This window comes from Tiliqua scincoides, chromosome 1 (assembly GCF_035046505.1).
Source record: "Tiliqua scincoides isolate rTilSci1 chromosome 1, rTilSci1.hap2, whole genome shotgun sequence".
Lineage (NCBI taxonomy): Eukaryota > Metazoa > Chordata > Lepidosauria > Squamata > Scincidae > Tiliqua > Tiliqua scincoides.
The window spans coordinates 265,504,038-265,525,422 of record NC_089821.1 but is presented as its reverse complement, the minus strand read 5'-3'; the positions used below and the strand labels follow the sequence as shown (position 1 = coordinate 265,525,422).

Here is a 21,385-nt window from a genome sequence, read left to right as displayed (position 1 = left end):
ACTGCTGGCACTGAAATGCATCTGAAGCCCTTGAAGTTTTCAGAACTGCAAAATTGCCAGATGGGATCATTTCTCACAGAGTCCCACTGAAGACCCCTTCAAGGGAGGGAAAGGGAATGCTCTGAAACAGCATGCTCTCACCCCCCAAGGGTACTGCTGCTTGTGCACCACGTAGCGACACCCTCCCTCACAGACACTGAGTATGCAATCCAATCCAGAGACTATGTCTTGCTGATGGTGCTATTTGTGTCCTGCCACTTTCTCTGTGTTTCCTTTGCTTTCTACAGGCAGCTAGCCAAACAGTGGAAGAGGATGTAGGATCATCCACATGGTCAGTTGTGCAGACCACAAGGGAAGCTCACAGCATGCTTGGCAGCAGTGACCAGTGTGATCCCAGATGTTTCCTTGTGGTGCTGCTAACTTATTTGTCCCAGATTGGTCTTGTGTTGCTTTGCAGACTCCACGACAGACAGTGAACTGATACAGCCAGACCTCACTGATACCTCCTACTTGGCTGGCTGGCTGGCTGGCTGGCTGGCTAGCAACTTGCAAAGGGACAAGAGCATTGCTGAGAGGCAGCATACTCCCTAGTGTGTTTCTCTTTCAGGTGCTGCTCCATCTTTGAGTCTGTGAAATAAAAACTTTGACTGAATCATGCCCACTGCCCTTTTAAAAGTAGATTGGGTTACCTTCTCCCCACCCTAGTTGCTTCTCTGCTGACTGCAGGGTGGGTGGAGGAGCTTCTCTGCTGCCAGGGCTCAGAGTCTCTCTATAGCCTCACTCTTTGTGGGCTTCAGTGGAGAAGGGAGAAGCCCTTGGCTGGGCATGAGCTGCCATGATACATAAGGCAGACAGATGCAGTACCTGAACTACTTTATCTGTGTGTGGTGCTGGGCCATGCTCAACTTGCCATGCCAGGTGAGTATGACCCAGACCAGTCACATGATCTGGGCCTAATGATGTGGAAGCTTCAAGTCCCACAGGCCTTATGGAAAGGCAAAAATTTTGTTGTTCTGAGCAACTACCCACCTTGGGTGCCTTTCAGGGAGAAAGGTGAATTACAAATCTAATAAACAAACAAACTACCCCCATTCCTCACTCTAGCTAGCTGGCTTAGAAGCACTGCCTTTCTTTTTTGGAAATTCCATGCCTGGCAGTATCTTGCTTAGTTAACAGGTTGAGAGCCCAATCCTAGGCATGTCTACTCAGAAGTAAGTGCCATTAGAGTCCATGGGGCTTTCTCCCAGGAAAGCATGGATAGGATTGGGCTGTTAAACCAGTAAATAAGACACATCCTGCAAGATTCCTGACTTTGAAATTAATGACACAAATGAGGTGCCTTCAACTTTAGCTTCTCTCACCAAGTTTGTGGCCAAATTCAATCCAGAGTGGTTTGATATTAAGGCACATTCCTCCTGAGCAGGGAATGCTCTTTTGCACCCTCTGCAGGATGTCAAACAGAGGCATCCATCTTGAGCTGGATATGGACCATCAAGAGACAAAGGAGAGGTCCTTGTTTTGTTCACTCTCAATAGCCTCTATGCTGGTCACAGACCCCTTGTACATGCTCTTTGCTTGCTTGCTGTTGCCCATTGCTTATGAATTGCTCGGCTACCCACTGATGCTATATCTAGAGCCACCAGTCCCTCCACTATGCAAGGACCACCATGCCTGCAGTGCTTTCTCGCTTCTTCATCATACCTTTCCCCTAAGTGTGACCACAAACCACAGCGCTAGTGCCTGCTGAGCCAACTCACACAAAAATCAGCATATGCCCCATTGGCACAGTTGCATCAGTTCTGGAAAGTTGCTATCAAACCCTTGCCCTGATGTGGCTTGTGTGTTTCTGTTACATGCCTGTCTTCTCCCTCACTAGGCACAGTAGATCTTACTACTCGGAGTTTATATGCATGAACTTGCACTGAATAACAGGCATTCCTTCCTGAATGAGAGTGAAGGGGAAATGCCTGGTAAGATAATGCTCACCTTCAGCAATTTTATAAACATTTTAAGTGCAATTATATGTGTGTCTACTCTGCAGTAAGTCCTATTGAGTTGAATAAGTCTTGCTTCCACTTAAGTGTCTTACAGCACAATTCTATGCATGTTTACTCAGAAGTTCCTTTATGTCCAATGGGGCTTACTACCAGTAAAGTGTGTACAGGATTGTAGCCATAGGCTGCAATCCTAAACACACATACTAGGGATGAACAGCCCAATTCTATGCATTTCTACTCATAAGTAAATCCCATTATGCTCAATAAGACTTACTCCCAGGAAAGTGTGTATAGGATTGCAGCCGAAGCCCCTTTGAACTTAGTAGGGCTTACTTTTGAGTAACCCTTTTTAGAAATTTGCTTAAATTATGTTGCCCAATTAACTGGTTGCACCTTTTCAGTTAATTAAAGTTGGTTTTGATTGATCATCAAACTGATTAAGGTTTCATTCACATAGTAATTTTGGAGTAAGTCCTACCTAATTCATTAGGAGCCCAATCCTTTGAACGCACTCCTGGGAGTAAGCCTCATTGACTATAATGCAACTTACTTCTGAGTAGATCTGCACAGGATTGGGCTCTAGGACTTATTTCTGAGCAAACACAGATCACGGTGTAAAAGTTGCAGCCCTAATATATACCCATGGGAATAAAACTCATTGAACTCCACAGGTCAACTCTGAGTAAATGTGTATGATTGGGCTACAGTCCCATAGATTTAATGGGGGAGTAAGGCTACAATCCTATGCACACTTTCCTGGGAGTAAGCTAAATTGACTCTAATGGGACTTACTTCTGAGTAGACATGCATAGGATTGCACTCAGGCTGGAATCTTACACTTACCTAGGAGTAAGCCCCATTGACTCTAGTGGCACTTACTTCTGAGTAGACATGGATAGGATTGCACTCAGGCTGGAATCCTACACTTACCTAGGAGTAAGCCCTATTGACTCTAATGGGACTTACTTCTGAGTAGAGATGGATAGGCTTGTGCTGTTAGTCTCAGTGAACTTAGGGAGGGCAAGTCCGAGCAAACAGGCAGAAGACGGGGCTGCAGGCAAGCCTGCTTTGCAGCTTCGACGACCCGGACGGCGGCGCCCGCCCCAGTAACCCCTTGACCGCCTCCTGCCTTCCCCGGTCGGGAGCGGATCGGTCCCTCCGCCTGGCCTGCCCCGGCCCTCGCCCCGCTCCCCACCGCCGGGCGGGGAGCTGTTTCCGCTGCCCAGAGTCACGTGCGAGCGGGGCTTAAAGCTCCTCGGCGGGGCTGCGGGGGGATGGAACCCGGGGATGGGCAGAGGCGAGCGGGGCTCCGCCAAGCACCGAATTCTCCAGCAGCAACGCCGCCATAGCCATGGGCGAGCCCGCGCAGGAGGTGACTGGGGCGGGAGGGACCCGTCCTGGGCTGGCTGGGAAGAAGGGCGCACTGCAGGCAGCCCAGTTCCAGCCTTGCTCCTCGGATGCTGTGCTGCAGGCCCTGCTGGGTCTCCCACCCACCGCAGTGGTTTGGCTCGCATAGGGAGCCCCCCAAGGACCGCTGTGCCCTGGCATCGGGAGGGAGGGATGCCGCCGCCGCCCGCTCTGCTCTCTGAACAGCAGCGTGTCGGGAGGAAGGCGCTCGGCTTCTTGCCGCGAGCCCTTCGCTGGCTGGTGCCTTGTAGCTCCAGCTCCAGCAAGGGGGATAGTAGCAGGCGGGCTTCACCCCTGGCTGGTGGGCGGCTCTGGTTGGGGCTGAGTGCAGGACTTCTCTACTGCTTTGGCACGCTCAGGGGGAATCTAGAGCGCAGGCATTCTGGGGTATATGCGTAGCTTGGGCAAAGCTGAGTGCCTTCCCTGGTGCCACATCTGGCTTCTGGTGGCAAAGTGACTTGAGACTGCCCTCCAGGGCTGGCCTTAGGAGCTGCGGGGCCCAATTGGAAATGCTTTTGCGGAGGTCTCTCTACTAATTTTTTTAGCTCTTGAATTTTTTAGCCAGACCAAGAAAATAAAATCTGTTACTTCTGTGCAGGTGGATAGGACTCCTGTACCTTTAGTGGTTGTGTAGAATAGGCACCTGGGAGGGAAGGAACACATGCCCAGCCTACAGTGCTTCTTGACTCTCTCACCCCTCGTTGCCCCTGTCCACATCAGCCTTCTCTGGAGCAAGAGGCATAGAGGATGGTGCTGGAGATGAGAGGACAGGGAACGAGCAAGGTGCACATGCATGGTACCAATTTCAGGCCAATTGGAAGCAGCGGTGGGCAGAAGGGTAGAGCGATATCCCCACCATGTGTGGGCCCAACAGGCAAAATTGCCCCAATTGCCTGCAAGCTGGCTCTTCTGCCCTCTTCTGGCGAGTATGGGAGTGCAGCTGTTGGGGTGGGGAGATCTGTTTTTTTTCAGGGCTACAATGTGTTCTCATTTTGTGCTCTAGATCAGTGGTCTTCAACCTTTTTTGTGCCATGACTCCCATAAATAAATAAATAAAGCATGCATGCATGCATGAGGGTGGGGGCCCACTGTCCACCCCAAGGTTGAAGAATACTTCTCTAGATCTCTTCTTGATGCTAAAAGATGCTACAAGGGCAGAGGAAGGAGCTTCATCCACAAAGTCCTGATTTGAAAGAGGAAGTGCTGTGGAAGGTAGTATTGCAACAAAGTTGACTTTGAGGTCCTGCAGTCCTGTTGCCCTTAAGGAGAATAATTCCCTTGTTTTGTCCCAGTGATTAGAAACTCTTGTTTTTGACAATCCAGGTAAAGGGTATTTTCATGGTTGTCTTTTTCCATGAATCCAAGGCACTCCGTTTGTTTGGGGCTTGTGAGCCTTGTGGGCTAGAAATGCTGTCACCTTGGTCCATGTGCAGTCTGGGGTGCAAATAGCAGTTGTGTCTACCTGTACAGCAAAATGAAGCAATAGAATCTGGCAATGGTAGACGGGACTGTAGTACTGCAAACTGCAGGTGGGGTGTACTTTTTTTAGCACTTTGTATCAGAAACCTACACCCTTTGCAGATAAATCAGGGCTAGAACTTCTCTGCCTTTCTGTTCCTTGCTTTGATTTCAGTTTGTTGTGAGTTGATGTGGGGAAGGGAAAGTGTCGCCATTCCCACCTGCAGGCTGAAACAGTACTTCCTGCCACCACTTCATTCCATGTGTTGTCCAGGCCATGTTGTACTTCTTGGGAGTTGTTAATACCATTTTTTCCAGTGTAACTTTGGTGACAGACCAAGACTGTGGGAAGCCATTGTAAGAAAAGACAAGGAACTGCCTTGGACAAACTCCAGAATGTTGCTTCTCAACTTGAAGAGCTGCTGCCTTATGTCAGTGGATTTTCCTAACCTTGGGGACTGGAACTGATGGCCGGCCTTTATGAAAAAGGCCATTTGTTAACCCTGTAAAACAAGTAACTTTCAGGAGCCTAGAATGCTGGCATAAGTTGCTGATGGCTGTCTTGGCCCTGATGGCTCATCAGCTGATGGCCCTGTCTTGATGACCTCATTGGTTTAAGTTATTTTGTTTGTTTTTACTTTTACTTTTGACTTAAGTCCTCAAGACAGATCTTGCACACAATGTTTCATTTTTCTGCAGTAACAGTTGCTCTAACACTTGTCTAAAGCAGTGTTTCTCAAATTGTGGGTCAGGACCCACTAGGTGGGTCGCAAGCCAATTTCAGGTGGGTCCCCATTCATTTTAATATTTTATTTTTAATATATTAGACTTGATGCTGCCATGGTATGTGACTGCATTTGGGGAAATGTTACAGATCTGTACTTTGAACAGGCTACTATGTATATTCTTTTGACAATGATAGTCAATGGGACTTACTCCTGGTAAGTGTGGGTAGAATTGCAGGCTAGGATTGTAAAAAAATTCCTGCTTGAGGATGTCACGTCTGGTCATGACATCACTTCTGGTGGGTCCTGACAGATTCTCATTCTAAAAAGCGGGTCCTGGTGCTAAAAAGTGTGAGAACCACTGGTCTAAAGCAGGGGTCTCCAAACTTTTTGGCCAGAGGGCTGCATCAAATATCTGGTGAAGTTTGAGGTCTGGAAAAAAAATTTAAATCTAAAATTAATATAAATAAATTAGAGATGGAACTTAGATGAGTGAGTGAATGAATGAATGAATGAATGGGCTCATTAATCCAACCTCTCTGGCTCTCAGAACACCCTCCAGACACAACCAGAGCACAGCTCCAGTTGTGTTCGGTTGAGTGGGCCAGAGGCTCTCAGGGGACAAAAGGCTGGCTGCGGGCTGGATAGAGGCTTGCCGCGGGCTGCATCTGGCCCCTGGGCTGCGGTATGGAGACCCCTAATCTAAAGGAATGGGCTATTTATTAATATTAGAGTGACAGCAACTTATATAGTAATCTAGAGGGTAACTTAAGCAAGGACAAGTCTGTATTTCTAACATCATTTAGAGCTTAAGCTTACCCGAGTGTGATCTGAAGGTGTCAGAGTTTGATGTCTCTCCTGGCTGGGAGAATGCTTGGGAACTCTGAGTAAGCTGCTCTGAGTTGTGTCTTGGAAGAAAAGTGGTGGCTGGCTGGCTGTGTGTATTAGCAAGGGAAGTGAGACACAGAGGCAAGAGTGACAAGGGATGAATGTGAATAAAAGTCCTGTTGAAACTTGGATCTTGTTCCTGGGAGCCTGGGGGTTAAGGACTTGAGCTGTGGGCTTTGGAGTTTGAAAAGGCGTTGGGAACAGAGGTGACACAAATGCTCAGGGTTAGCCTGGTGGCTGCGTCAGGCGTGCCACTAAGAGGTCATGATAGTGCTGTAGGAATGAGTGCATGTGGGAGATCAGGAGAAAGTATGTTTGTCCAGGACTGTAGCACTGAAGGCAATGCGTGATGTGTTACAGCAATTGTTGCGTTGGGGCTCAAACCCAGTTATAGTTCAGCTCTGAAGAAAGGTGTCTGGAGCTTTTGGTCTTTTTTCTTTTCTTTCTCTTCTTTCATCCTCTAGGCCATAATGGACATCTTTGTAATACTGAATAGGCATAAAGTGGGGCTTGTTTAATTCTGCCCACTTGCACTTGGGTTAGTCCGGCTGTATGAAATATCACTTTGTTGCAACAAAGTCTTGTCTCTTGCTGGAGATTGTTCCAGAGCTGGCATTTTGGAGTGTTTGACCTTAACAATGTTGCTTGCCTGGAGCAATATTGTTGGCTGCTTTGTTGGTTGCCTTGTTATTGCTGCCAGAGTTTCTGACACTACAAAGCTCCCAACCATGAAAATTGTTCTTATTCTGTATGCTCCTGCTAAGAGTAGTGGATGGCTCATGAGAAGAAGGGAGCAAGGATCAACTATGGCCTTGATCAGCATGAATGCTGACAAAACCTTGAAAGGATGCCCCTAACATTCCCAAAGACAATACTGGGACAGTGGATTAACAAGGACTAGTATTGATAATGGGGAAATTAGGACTAACTTGGGTAAATCAGGGGCCACTGGGATACCTGTCTAAATATTTGCCTTTTTAAGCATCCGGTATGGCAGTTGCTGCTATTCTGTCCTCATGCAGATGGTGGAACTAAAGCTGAGAAATACTGTTAAGGCCATGTAATGAGTTGGTATGAGATCTGAGACTTTGAACCCAGGTTTTGCAGATCAAAGCCATGTTTTTCTAGTCATTCAGCTAGAGTAGGTTTATGTTCAGAGCTATATTCTAGGTTGACTGTATAATTCAGCATGTGCCTCTAGCATCATATTTGCTGGGGCTGAAGGAATTTTCCCAGAGGCAACTAGCCGTAGGCTGACACTTCAAGCCAGCTTCCCCCCCCCCCCACAATGAAATTGGCCTGCCACAAAGAACAAGTAGGTATGTGCCTATTCTGTGCTATAGGGGTGGTACCTTTGCTAATGGCTCAGAACCATACATTGTCAAATACGCATGAACTACTCTGACCCCTCTTTGCTACTAGTAATGTGCTTTGCCAGGCATACCTTGGAGTACATTGACAGCTATGTTAAAAACATTCCTAGAGGCTGACCCATTATTATGCTAAAAAGTGCGTGGATGGATATTTGCTTCTTCCTCTGAAACTATAAATATATGCAGGATTACCTCCTGTGCTGCAGAGCCACTTATCAACATGTCTCCTTCCTTACAAGGCCACTAAAGAATTCTTAAAAATTAATCATTACATCTTAATAACTAAACCGAGCAGTTAAAATAATCCCTGACCTTGTTGTATTGCATAGCCCTTATTGGTGTACGGGGGTCAGTGCTAACACAAAACGCTTTTCTGTCTGCCCTCTGAACTTGGAGAGCACATGCTTCTTGGATTATGGCCTGAAGAGACAATGTTTGTTGCTTACCTGCTCAAGCTTAATGGTGCAGTGCATGGTTTTTCTTTTTAATTTCCATGGTAGTCTTAAGAAGGAATGGAGCTCTTGCCACCTGAAACCTGGCCATCCTTGCAGCCAGATCCTGTGCATATAGTCTTGAGAATAAATCCTGTTGCATTTAATAGGGTTTCTACTGTGTGCTAAGCACACCTCCTAGCAAGCCTTTGTGCAGTATTTCTACTCATCCAGGTGTGATCTTCAGTAGGGATTCCTCTACTAAGCGGTATACTCCTTGCCTATAGGCCAGTGGTTCTCAGTGGAGAGTTTGAGAGCCACTAAGTCTTTGCGGGGGAGGGAGGGAGGCAGCAACGTGATCCCCAGGATCGCACTGCTCAGGGGGGCTGCAGGGACTGGGATGCACTCGCCAGTCCCTGCAGCAGCCATCCTAGGGTACAGGGAGCCCTGCACGAGCGCCTGCAGGGCTCCCCAGCCGCTTTGAAGTGAAAGTAGAGCGATCGCGCTCCACTTCTGGTTTTGCTGAACCAGAATCGCTCCACTTTCATTTTCTGCATGCTGGGGAGCCCTGCAGATACTCGCGCAGGGCTCCCTGCACCCTGGAAGGTTGCTGCAGGGACTGGTGAGTACATCCCAATCCCTGCAGCCCCATTAGCTACCTTCCCCCCTGCCCCTTAAGGGGACAGAGGCCAGGGCCCTCAGGCTGGGGCATCAGAATGCCCCAGTCTGAATACCACTGCTATAGACCTTGGCTCAGGCTATAGAGAGCCATAATTCAGCCACTGCCATGACCTGGAGAGCCTTCCTCTTTTCTTCAGCTTTCCTCCACTTCTGCTGCAGCAGAATTTCCAGTTTTCCAGCCCCAGCTGCTGCTGGGTAACCTTCCTGATTTCTGCACATCCCTTTCCCCCTCTCTCCCCCCCTCCCCGTCCTGATGCTGTTGTGTGCCTCCTTTCTCTTTGGGGGATTTCCTCTCTCTAGTAATGGCTTATGTTGAGGGCCTAACTGTATAGATGGCAAAGGCTGCAATCCTAACCACACTTTCCTGAGCATAAGCCCCATTAAACAAAATAGGACTTACTCCTGAGTAGACCTGGTTAGGATTGTTCCCTAAGGAGCCATCTATTTTTGTTTTTCATTGCCCTTCCCTAGAGTTGTAGCATTTGTTAAACCTTCCCCTGTGCCTCCCTTTTCCTGCCAAGCCATAGAGCTGTGCCTTTGGCCATGTGTGTGCGCACAGGAAAACAATACCCCATAAAGGGAAAGATATGACCAGTATATGTAGAAGGGGAACAGTAGTCAAAATGTTCTACTTGGAAGAGTCAACTTTCAAATGGAGTATGTAGCAATTTAACTTCTTTCCTTATTGTCAGCAGGACCTTCTCCTGGCAGCAGCATATGTCTACGATGCCCAGTACAACAGAAACATTCCATTTGAGACCTTGCCACAAGCAGTCAGGTAAATGGCATAGTATTGGGTTGTACTGACGGTTTAGATGACTAGTACCAAGTGCCACAATGTTATGCACATTTTTGGGACTCATTCATTCCTCAAGCTGAACAGTCATGTTTGATCCTAAATAAAGGGACTAATTGCTTTGTCCTTCAATTGGGTGTGCAGGCAGGCACTTCTTGAATGAAATGGGGCTTGTGGCTTACTATACTGTAGTTTCAAACCAGTGTTGTCTGGGCTGGAATCCTGTGCCTGGCTACTACTCATTGGTGCTGTTAAAATTGAGGTTTAATAGCTGGTGAAGCAATTATGCTTTAGTATCATACCACATAAGATGAGACTTCATGTTTGTGTACGTGTGAACATGTCTACATGTGAACATGCCAGAACCACCATTCAGAGCGCGATACCATAGTCTTTTGAGACTGAAGGTTGCCAACAACAACAAACATGTCTAATGTGTGTTGCCCAGATGGTTTTTTCCGAGTATTTTACATTGTTGATGGAGTTTGAGCAGCACTTTATCTGCAAGAACCTTGGTCTAGCTAAAGGTGTTCAGTGCATCCCTTGTTCCCTAATTCTACAGTGCTCCTTGTGCTGAAGTACTAGGGTACTCTTAGGATGAAACTGATGCATCTGTTTCAAGTCTCTGGGACAGTACTGAAATAACTCCATTGAGCGATTAACAGCACAGTCCTCTGCAGGTCTATTCAGAAGTTTCATTAAAATGAACCTGCTTCTATCCGCCTCTGAACACAATGGAATTTATTTCTGAGTAGTGTTGCATCGGATTTTCCTGTAAACCTACTCGGTGGGGCTGGCTCTTGGGTGTTGATATGTGGTTTCTTGATCTCCCTTGTAATAGCTTTCTTAAATTTGGGAAGTATGTCTAGTGTCTGATTCTATACTGGTCTAAAAAACAACTTCTGAGGATCCTCCAACAAATGCCAATTTCATTTCCAACTTGGGAGGAGAATCTCTAGTTGCCATCAAGGTAGAGCCACTGGACATTGCATCTCTTGCCACTTCCGAAAACTTATGAGATTTGTTTGGAATGGGCTAGGTTCTCTGTGCTGCAGCCACTGCTGTTAAACTTTGCTTGTACCAAGTTGTTGTTTCATGAATGTGTCTCAACCGCTTTTATGACTTGTCTTCCCAGGCTTTACTATCTTTATAACCATTGGACTATGCAAGCAGCCACCTACTTCTTTATTTTTGTAGACCTTGCTCTTGCCTTGTTTGAAGAACCTGCTGTGTACCCACTGCCATTCTTGGTAAGCATGTGGACAAGCTCATGAGTAGTTGTCTGCAGCATCGGACTGGAATTAGTCTGTATGCAATTGAAGATACCCTCATAGGCACAATAAGTAACATAAGGCCAGGGTCAACTCAGATGATACTTGATCTCCCCCCAGCATTTGCTCCCTGAAAATTTCCTTGCACTTGTGTGTTCTTGAAGTTATTTGGGAAAGGTAAAAATTGCTATCACGCTCTTTAAACGATGGACAAAAAGTCAAGACTTTCTCATACAGAGAGAAAATATTCAATTATTCCTTACTCTTGCAGATTTTGATTATTAATAAAATATTAACAAGTCAGGCAGAGGGAAATAGATGGCTATGAAATACCAGTTTGTCAGTAACTTAATTAGGATGGGGAGTGATTGAGGTAACTAATTCATTCTGTTTCTGGAGAACTCACTTAGGGCGCAATCCTAACCCACTTTCCATCACCTATGTAAGGGCAATGCAGCTCTTAGGTAAGGGAACAAACATTCCCTTACTTTGAGGAGGCCTTCGTGAGTGCCATCCAAGTGCAGAATGCGGCACACGTCCCATTCGCACTGCTATACCAGCGTTGGAAAGTTGATTAAGGTTTGGGCCTTAATCCCATAACATGGTTAAAGAAAATTGTGCTGGATATACGAAGATGAGATTAAGACGTGCATACCTCTTTCCACATGGGGTTGATTCCAGGGGAAGGGGGGATTCAGAATCATTCAAAGTGGCCTCTAAGCACATTTCCCTTTGGCTCAGGTGTGGGATATCTAACCACCTTCTGGAAGCACCTTTTCATGCAAGTTGGGCCACTGAAATATTTGCACAGAGGGCCTGTTGCTTACCCTACTGGTCCTTAGTAGAATCTGATAATTTGTTCAGTCCCATCTGCCTTTAAAAGCAACTTCCCAGACCCAATAGTTACATAAAGGGGTTTTGGAAAAATATGCTGATCATATGCCTTGAACCCAAAATCTAATTGTACAAAATGTAGCCTTTTAGAGCTCTTGTGACTATCAGTTAAATTGACCTGCTTCTAGAATGGGACAACCTTTTTTATGATCAGGTGACATTAGAAAAAGCTATGGACATATCTGTATTAAAGAGCAATTGCCTCTCCCCACCCAGAACTGTTTCTGGTGAGCAACCTGCTTTATCAGAGCAGTTTTGGCTTCTTTGCAAGAATATAATTGCTGGAATGTCCTTCCCAAGCACATCTTAAGCTCACTTGTACAGCAAAAGGGCTCATTGTGTTCTATATTTGAGTTCCTTTCATAAGGGTAGACTTGAGTGTCATGGCAGAATGCAATCTCTTAAACAGTTTGGTTGGGGGAAAGAACTGAATTTTTGGAAACAAATTTTATTGAAGGGGAAGAGCACTATGGAAAAACTCCCATTGCCCAGAAGGTAGTATCTTGGCAATCTGGACACCAATCATTTGGGTGGTCACCTCAAGAAATAGGCGGGGGGGGGGGGTGCCCAGCTCTGCTCCTGCTTCTTCAGTTTCCCCAAGAAGAATCTACCTTGTTGCAGATAGACTAGGCACTGTGTTTGCTTGGACTCAGCACCTCAAATCCCAGAATGCTGTGTCTTGCTTATTGGTTTAAACTTCATTCACTTTCCACTTGAACAGGTTACCTCGCTGGTTGAAGTCTTATGTCTCTTGGTGTTCTTTGGAAGACTCATCCACTTTGCAAAAGTTACTCCTCGAGATGTGTTCTGGAAAGATGCAAAGAATATCTGCATCATGATAACAATACTGGTTGGTTTCAATTTCTGGCCTCCTCGAGCAATCCTTGCACTGTTGCAGAATGAGCAGTAGCTTGATGGAGTGTTCTGTATTCCACCTTAAGTCTCTTATTTGTCAATGCTGCATGCTGTCTTGCATAAAGGATAACTGGATGAAAGTAGCGCTTGGAGTACATGAATGTCTGTTGCAAGTCCATGTTTTGCATGTGTATTTTTTAATAGCCTGCTTGAGTACAGTGTAACTATTATTCTGTAACAAAGGCTTATCTGAGCGTGGAAAAATCAATCAACAAAATCAGGCTTTGTGTGCATTGCATTAACATCCATTTAAACCTCCTGTATATTCCATTCCCTGTGGAAATACATGGGCAACCATCTTAGAGAGCCATGTTCAGAGTTACACTTCTATTATGCTTCAATTAAACCTTCTATGCCTCCTGTTTTAAGGAGTCTACAGCTGGCTTCTTAAAACTGTGGCAAGCAGAGGCAGATCTGGGAGGGGGCCATGGGGGCATGTCCCCCCAAAACTGTTGTGCCAGCAGGGAAGGGCACCTGCTGGGGCAGGGAACAAAATTGGGCACCAGGGAACATCTACTGGGCGGCACACTGGCAAGATTGGCTGGAATGGGATCCCAAGTCTACTCAGCCGGTGGGCTCCAAGTCCAGGCAGGAACCCAGTTCTACCCACCCAGCAAACCACTGCCACGGAGGCCAAGTTCAACCAGGAGCCCAGGTCTACCTGGCAGGTAGACCTGAGATCCAAATCCAGGCAGGACAGCAGGTTTATATGCCCAGCGAACTTTGACCACAGAGGCCAAAGGTCAACCAGGAGCCCAGGCCCACCCCTGTTTGACCTGGATTTGGGGCTCATGGCCATCCCAAACACCAACACTGGATCTGCTTCTGGTGTGAGGGCATGGTAGAAGGTGAGCAGATTGTGGAATCATGATGCATCTGACATGCCAATGATATGCTGGTTATGTAGGCAATAAAGGGAACCGAGAATGAGTGACCACCAAGCAGTTGAGTCTGGGTTTCTGCAGTGTTCAGTCTATTGTAGTAGTAGTTGAATTTCAGTGGGGTGTCTTCTTCTTTTTTCCTCCCAGGTGACTTTGGTTGACTTGATTATCTATGGAGCTCTTAGAATATCAAGCATTCGCAGTGTCCGGTGGTCAAGGCCCCTGCGACCTATCTTCTTAATAAACTTTGCAGAAAGTCGCCAGGTAAGAGATGAATGTGGGTTCATTTCCATGACTAGACAATCCCTCTGAAATGTGGCTATGTAACTTTAACTGCTTAATAGTTTTATATCCTTGTTTCACCTTTTGTCTTTCTTATCCAACTTCTGTTTTTTCTTCTCTTTATGCAAATGGGCAGGCTTAAGCCTGACCTGGCTTTGGGAAAGCTGAAGCATGAGGTAAGACTTCTTTTGGTCTCTGAAAACAGAACAGAACAATACAGTGGGAGGGTACTAGAAATTCCTCATGTGGTGGATTCTCAGTTCTAGTCTGATTTGCTTCAGATGTGAAAAGAGGTGGACATGGAAAACCTGGGTGCCTTCTAAATGTTCTGGTGCATGTAATCTCCTGCTTGGAATGTGGATAAAATGCTCTTCATCTCTCCTGCTTGGAGAGATTTTGGATGCAACTGACATGCTGGGGAACAGAAGTACAAGCTAGTTCATGGTGCTTGTTCTCTCTGCATCATGTTCAATCTAAGCCTGGAGCTCTGACTAGACTGTCTGAAATGGAATCCTTGAGGGGCGGTCTCCATCACATGTTTCTTTTCTGATTTAGTGTAAAACTGGGAGTCCATTGTCAGTACTAATTGTTGTGTCTTTTGGGGCATGCCTGCTATCCTGAAAACTGGTGTTGGTGGTGTTGTGGCTTCTTGCCAAAAGAGTCTGTGCAGTGGCATAGCTAATGATTATGTAGCCTGGTGCAGAGCTCAAAATGATGCCCCGGAAGTGATGTCACACCCAGGCTTTTAAAAAAGTGAAAACTGAGGGAAAACTCACCTCCTGGGCATCTATCTGCTACCTGGGGTCAAAAGAAAATTTTGTAGCCGCCCCCACAACAAAACAAATTTAATTAAATAAATAAAAAGTGTGGCCTTTATTGTTAGAGACACTATGCTGGAGTGAAGGACAGTTACTCTTCATTGTATCATATCAATAACATAATATGTCATTGGCTCTCAGAGCAATCAGTCACATAGGTCAGTTTTGAGTTAAGAAAATTCACTTTTTGTTCCATTAGGCAGTTGTGTTGTCATTTTCTGGTTAATTGGCCATAACTTTTGATAAAGTACAGATATTCCAATGCAGTCTGATTCATTTCATTATCTTTCCAATGACTTAGAACATGACGGTGGTATTTGTACATACCAAGGTTTTCACAATTTTGACCACTAGTGGCAAGCTCAGCTTGTTGCCCCCCTACAGCTTGTTGCCCAGTGCAATTGTTACCCCCTTACTGAGCCTGAGAATTGAAGTTGGCATTCCTTTTTTGGCAGAGATCCTTCAAAATTACTAATGATCAAGATAACATGTGTGTTTGTAGTTTCAGGGTTAAGTTTACTAGAGTTGCAGCCACTGCAGTGGACCAGTACTGCAACAGTAGGAGTACTGAAATCTTTAGGTTCATACTGGTTTCCTGTTGAATAGCTTCTCAAAAGTAGCCATTTTAACCCTGAAATGCCATAGTCTCTTTCTATACTGTGTGCTCCTGGCGGACAGGGAACCATTCAATGATTTGTTTTGCTGTGTAAACCACTCTGTGAAATATTTTTGTTGAGAGGCAGTATATAAATATTTGTAGCAAATGGTTATTAACCCCAAAAGTGCTGCATGGCTAATACTCTTGAGAACCAAAGTCTGTAGCAACATGCTAGTGGTGGTGGCTCTGTAGCTTGGACCTTGGACAACCATACTCCCCATGATAGGATTGGTCTGGATAAACCATCTGAGCCAGGTTATCACCCCCCTTCCCCTGCAATTGGAGCAGGACCACATACATCCTACTCCCTTTTCATTGTAGAAGTATTGAGATTGCATGTGCGAGGGAGTGACTTGAATAATCTTCTCCTTCCTCTCTGATCCCCTCTAGCCAGGATAAAATTTTGGTTTGAGTGTATAGCATAGACTTGCTCCAAACCCAAACATGCTACATGCTTTAGCTACAAGGAAGAACTATGGTGGCTTTCCATCCCGCAATTACAAGGTTAATCAGGCTACGTATCTGTCACTCATTTCAGTGGTCTAACTTACAGCCCAGTCCTATGCTTCCTGGAGCCTGCTGAAGCAGCAGCGCCAAAGTGGCTACCGCTTATCCAGCAGACTCCAGGAAGCCATCAGGAGTCTCCTGGGGAATTCTGTCCCTTTCCTCCAAGGAAAGCCCTAGCAATGGGTCTTCGCATGTCTGCACTGGTTATTTTACTCGTGCATCATGAGGGCCTCTGTGTCAGGCCTTCCAGCCCAGCATGGAGTTCAGGATCCAGCAGAGCAGGGCTCCGCCTGTCCTACCCCAATTTCTCCCCCTGCCCACCCTCCTGTTCCAGCCTCCCCTCTGCTCCTAGAGTCCGCACCGCTGTCCAGCAGTCTCACTTACCCCCATGGTAGCATGTCGTCTTCTTGCTGTTGCTGAACTCAGCCACCAGACTGGTGTGGGCCCAGTGCTGGTGCTTCTTACTCTCCAGGTGCCGTAAATGTACTTTATGGCACCCAGCACCAGTGCTAGGGCTCAGCGCTGGCACTAGATACGTATAGGATTGGGCCCTTAATCAAGTGGTTGGACTTCTACATGGTGGGGGATTATTTCTTCACATGGAGGCTGTATTGCCTTGGCTTTGAGTTTTGGGTTTGTGGCTTTTGAAATGAGGGACTCGCATGTGCAAGTTGCATGCAAAAATTGCACCCCATGTGAAAAATGTACCATCTCTCAGAAGGTATGATGGGTTTTTTACATGGAAACAACTGCAAGATACACTGCACCACTTCAGCTAAGCATGTTTAACTGGGTCTGACTTGCTGCCAGATCCCCTTCAGCAGGACAGATAAAAACTAGATAATGGCACTTTTAAACATTTTCAGGTTTTGTGACCTTGAGCAGCTTCAAGTATTGCTGGTTGGTGAGCAAGGCAAGAATCCCAGGCGTAACCTGCACCTCTTCCACAACAGAACATACTCTTTCACTCTTCCTGCCTTGCCAGATCATACCAACAGCTAGCACTTCATTTCCAGTAGTAGATTACTAGTTGCCTTGGTAACTTCGCAAGTGGGGCATGAAGGTCCATTGTGTGCATAACTGCCCAGTGATAATGTGTTACTTTTGCAGGGAGTAACCTGGCCCCCCTCTAGCTACAGCCCTGCCCCCCAATCTATTCTTGAAAAATCCTCCACTCTGAGAAGGGGGATACACCATAATTGTGATACCCAGTTAAGGATAAAATACATAGGTATGCTTACTGATGTGGGAACTGTTGGAGGAAATTAAAAGTAGTTTCCTCTTTTGGAGGGAAGCAGAGTAGCTTAAGCAGCGAACCCCCTCTTTTGGGTATCACCCCAGAGAACCTCCCTCACCTGGCTGACTGCTATTCAATGAAAAAAGACAGAGGCAATGGCTTGTTAAAGTTGCAAAAAAGAAGTTATTTACTTACAGTTCCATTGAGTGTAGATAGCAAGGCCCTAGAGCTGCCTCGCCCTGCATGCCATGTGCTCAAGATGGCGTGGGCATCGGAGCCCTGCTGTGTTCCATCTTAACAGGTCGGTGGTCACAGTACAAGAGAGGAAGTGCTCAGAGGAGAAGGGAAGGATAAAGTGTTAGGGCCACACCCCCACAAGGGTCACAAAAGAGTAAAAAAGAGTAGAGTCACTGGGCCATAGCTTGACCCCTTTTGGACAGCATCCTGCCCCCTCTGGACAGCAGACAGAGTTGCATCAACTCCAACAGGAACCACATGATGATGATGATGATGATGATGATTGATGATGGGAACCATGGTGTGAAATGAGAGAGTGGCTGTTAACATATACTCCTAACAAGTTCCTGTTTCTCCTTGACAGATTCGACGAGCATTTCGAAGCATCCGGAATACTCTGCCAGAGATCACCTACGTCTTCCTCCTGTTCATGTTCAGTGTCCTGATGTTTTCTCTCATGGCCTTGAAGCTATTTGGGGACAGGTAAAATTGCTATCAGATTCTCATTCTAAAAAGTGGGTTCTAGTGCTAAAAGTTTGAGAACCACTGGTTAGAGAATCTGTCAGGAGCCACTGAAAGTGATATCATCAAGCAGGAAAATTATCAATCCTAGGCTGCAATCCTAACTACATCTTACCCAGGAGTAAGTCCCATTTACTATCACTGTTAAAAGCATATTCAGAGTAGCATGTTAAAAGTACAGATCTGGAATATTTCCCCAATGCAGTAACATGCCATGGTAGCATCAAGTTCAATATATTAAAAATAAAATATTGAAATGGATGGTGACCCACCTGAAGTCGGGTCACGACTCACCTACTGGGTCCCAACCCATAGTTTGAGAAACACTTCTCTAAACAATGGACAAAAAGCCAATACTGTCTCAGAGAGAACATTACAAATTATTCCTTAAACTCTTTCAGATTTTGATTATCCATAAAATATTAACAAGGCAGATAGAGGGAAATAAAATGGGTCTGAAATAAGTTTGTCAGTAGCATAATTAGGATGGGGAGTGATTGAGGTACCTGTCTTCAGTACAACCTGGACAGAGATACAAAGTGAACGTTCAAAGGTGATAGATATTCTGAAGGACAGGCAGGCCACATGTGCAACATGAAGGGCCTGGTTCTATATCCACTTAATAGGGCTATTGGACCCCATGGGCTGTTGGCAAGTAGAGGGGGTCATCAAACTGCAGCAGTAGGGGAATGTTGGTAATCTTTCCCCTGTAGTTTGAATCCTAACTTGTTTTTTAAATTTAAATTTTAAATGACAGCAGATTGCTCCATTTCTAGTTAGACTTGGGTTTGTTTACACATGTGTTGGCATTGTGGGAGACCATGATTTGGATCAGAGCTGCAGTGTAGCAATAGAGTCTAACCCTTTACCTCTCTGCTGCTTTTCTGCTGAAAATTATCTCTTAACAGCGGTATACAGGTGATGCCTAGTTATCCACTGAGGTTCCATCCTGGAACCCCTAATGGATTAAAAAAATCAGTGGATGCCAAATCAGTGGAAAAATAGTTTTAGAGACACACTTCCAGGTTTCTTGCTCCTCTGTTGTTGCCCCAGAATGCATTGGTATAGACACTATACTGCATTCAGCCACTAGATGAGATGAATAATGCGATCTAATGGAATGAAATTATAATTATTAAACAGTGCAAAGGTTGGAAATCAGATTTTAGTGTTTCTTCCCTTGGTACAAGGCATTTAAAGGTGGACCTCATTATCAGTGGTTAAGTCAAATCAGTGGATACCAAGGTCTCACCTATGTATATATAATTCTGGGGTTATATTACTGCTTTGTAGTAGTGACTTTCAGTAGGTAAATGGCATGGAGATAAGAATTAAATAGTCTACTACTGTGACACAGTCCTGATATAAATTGTGGACTTGTGAGCTCCTACACATGAGTAGAGCTAAGTCTGTAATTACACTTGACACAAAATGTATCCTTGTGTGTTCTTGGGTTTCTGTGGCAATTAGGGCCAAACTGTACTATAATTTGGGAAGTATAAGAAGGGGGTACCTTGACAATTCTTTTTGCCTCTGCGTATCTTGCTGTAGTGATACAGCTATGGAAATCCACCCTTGGAGTGGTCCTCTGGCTAAAAAAACCTCCTGAGCACAATGAGGATTGCCTTGATTGTTTGGTAATTTGTCATCTTCACTTTTTAGGAATCTGAAGACTGTGGAAGGATTTCCATATTTTACGAATTACCTTGAAATTGTGTTTGACATGTATGTGCTGGTGACAACAGCAAACAGCCCTGATGTCATGTACGTATGCACCTCCCTCCACACTTGAATATTGTCATCTTCTGGTATAAAGTGAGACAAATTGGCATGAAGGCCATCCCTCCTCACTCTGGAAAATGCAGTTGGTGCTTGATTACTTTTTTGCTGCCATGAGTTCTGTACTCTGTCTTGTCATGCTATGTTTTTTTGTTGTGGAGCAACCTGACCCTTATGTATGCAACCATTGTGGGATGTTTGATTTTTAAAGAACACTATTTCTTGCTTAGGATGCCAGCTTATGATTTCAACTGGTGGTACTGCCTGTTTTTCGTAACCTACGTGATCATCAACACTTACATCTTCATGTCGGTGTTCTTGGCTGTTGTGTATAACAACTATAGAAAAAACTTAAAGGTAACTTCAGCATGGAAGGGAGGTGTTCATCTTTCAGGCAGTAGTAGTGGGCCTAGCAGTTGCATTGGGAGCTGCTACTTCAGATAAGTGAGGCATAGCTGATATATTATTGCTTTTGGTGCTGATGGTGAACCACAAAAAATGTACCCCATGCTGTGTTCTCCAACATAAGGCAACAAGTCTTCAGGATTTCCAAGAACTTACTTGTCATTGATGGGGGGGGGGGTGTGACTTTGCTACAAGATGATCGGTTTCATTTCCTTTTCAGTTTTCTCTTAGCTGTAGTTTGAATGCTCCTTATTTTTGTGTTCGTGTGCACATTGCCTAGCTTTTGTGTTGGGGCTGGAGTAACACAGCAGAACAGAATTTTCTCCCTTCCCTTGGGACGCAACCCACAGTTCTTTGCTGCTAGACTAGCATATGCTGCTTTTTTCTCTGTAATTCTGGGCTTGCAGAACAATTCCCTCAAACGAATAATGCTATGGGTGGTATCTTGGAGGTTTTATTAAGGTGAAAAATTAGAACACCATTGGAGTACTATCCTACAGTGAGTAATGACTTTGGTGTGGGATGATGAGAGTATGCATTCGTCACCAGGATTCCTGTATTACAGAAGCCTCACCGCTGCTCAGAAAGCACGGACCTATTCTGCAACATTGTCTAATGGGGCAAAGCGGGGGCAGCGGGGATGAGCCTGGCAATATTAACTGGACTGTCATGCGTCAGTAAGGAAGATGCATGCATTTAGTTAAAAGCACTTATCAAGGAAGTACATCTGTTGAGTGAGATGGCCTTTTTGGATCTGTGGGGAAAAAACTGCTCCAGGTGTCAAATTCGAAACACTGGCCTAGCCAGACCTCTCCAGGCACCCCCTACACTGTCCCCTAGCTTTGAAGCATATTGTTTAGCCACCCTGTAAACTTTTTAAACGTTGCAATTCCAACTTATAAGTGAGAACTGTATAATGCTCCCTAGAACGAGATCCGCAAACTCGCCTACATGAAACGTCGCAAGATGATAGAAGCCTTCAACCTCATGAAGGTCAAAGAAGGAGAAGAATTTGTGGTCAAAGAAGATCAGTGGAAGCGCCTGGTAAAACTGGTGGCGCCTGATATCAGCGCATCCCATCGCGAGCTCTTGTTAAGGATATGTGATGAAGAACAGAAAGGCTATGTGGGTGAGTGGCAGGAAATTGAGGTCCCCTGAGCCATGTGGGCGGAAGAAAAGCTTGCCAGAACTGATGGGCAGAAGGAACAAAAGGCAGTTGTGTC

At 45.5% G+C, this 21,385-nt stretch overlaps 1 protein-coding gene across 1 annotated transcript in view; it reads left to right on the top strand.

The window, feature by feature from the left end:
- Positions 1 to 3,283: 3,283 nt before the first annotated feature.
- LOC136636661 (two pore channel protein 1-like) overlaps positions 3,284 to 21,385 on the top strand; it is a 29,964-nt gene continuing 11,862 nt past the window's right edge. Inside the window, exons 1-9 of the mRNA XM_066611855.1 lie at positions 3,284 to 3,369; positions 9,653 to 9,738; positions 10,892 to 11,006; positions 12,643 to 12,771; positions 13,865 to 13,981; positions 17,821 to 17,939; positions 19,641 to 19,742; positions 19,988 to 20,114; positions 21,090 to 21,291. Coding sequence (XP_066467952.1) covers positions 3,349 to 3,369; positions 9,653 to 9,738; positions 10,892 to 11,006; positions 12,643 to 12,771; positions 13,865 to 13,981; positions 17,821 to 17,939; positions 19,641 to 19,742; positions 19,988 to 20,114; positions 21,090 to 21,291 — 1,018 coding nt within the window. The 5' untranslated portion in view covers positions 3,284 to 3,348. The remainder of the gene's footprint in view (positions 3,370 to 9,652; positions 9,739 to 10,891; positions 11,007 to 12,642; positions 12,772 to 13,864; positions 13,982 to 17,820; positions 17,940 to 19,640; positions 19,743 to 19,987; positions 20,115 to 21,089; positions 21,292 to 21,385) is intronic.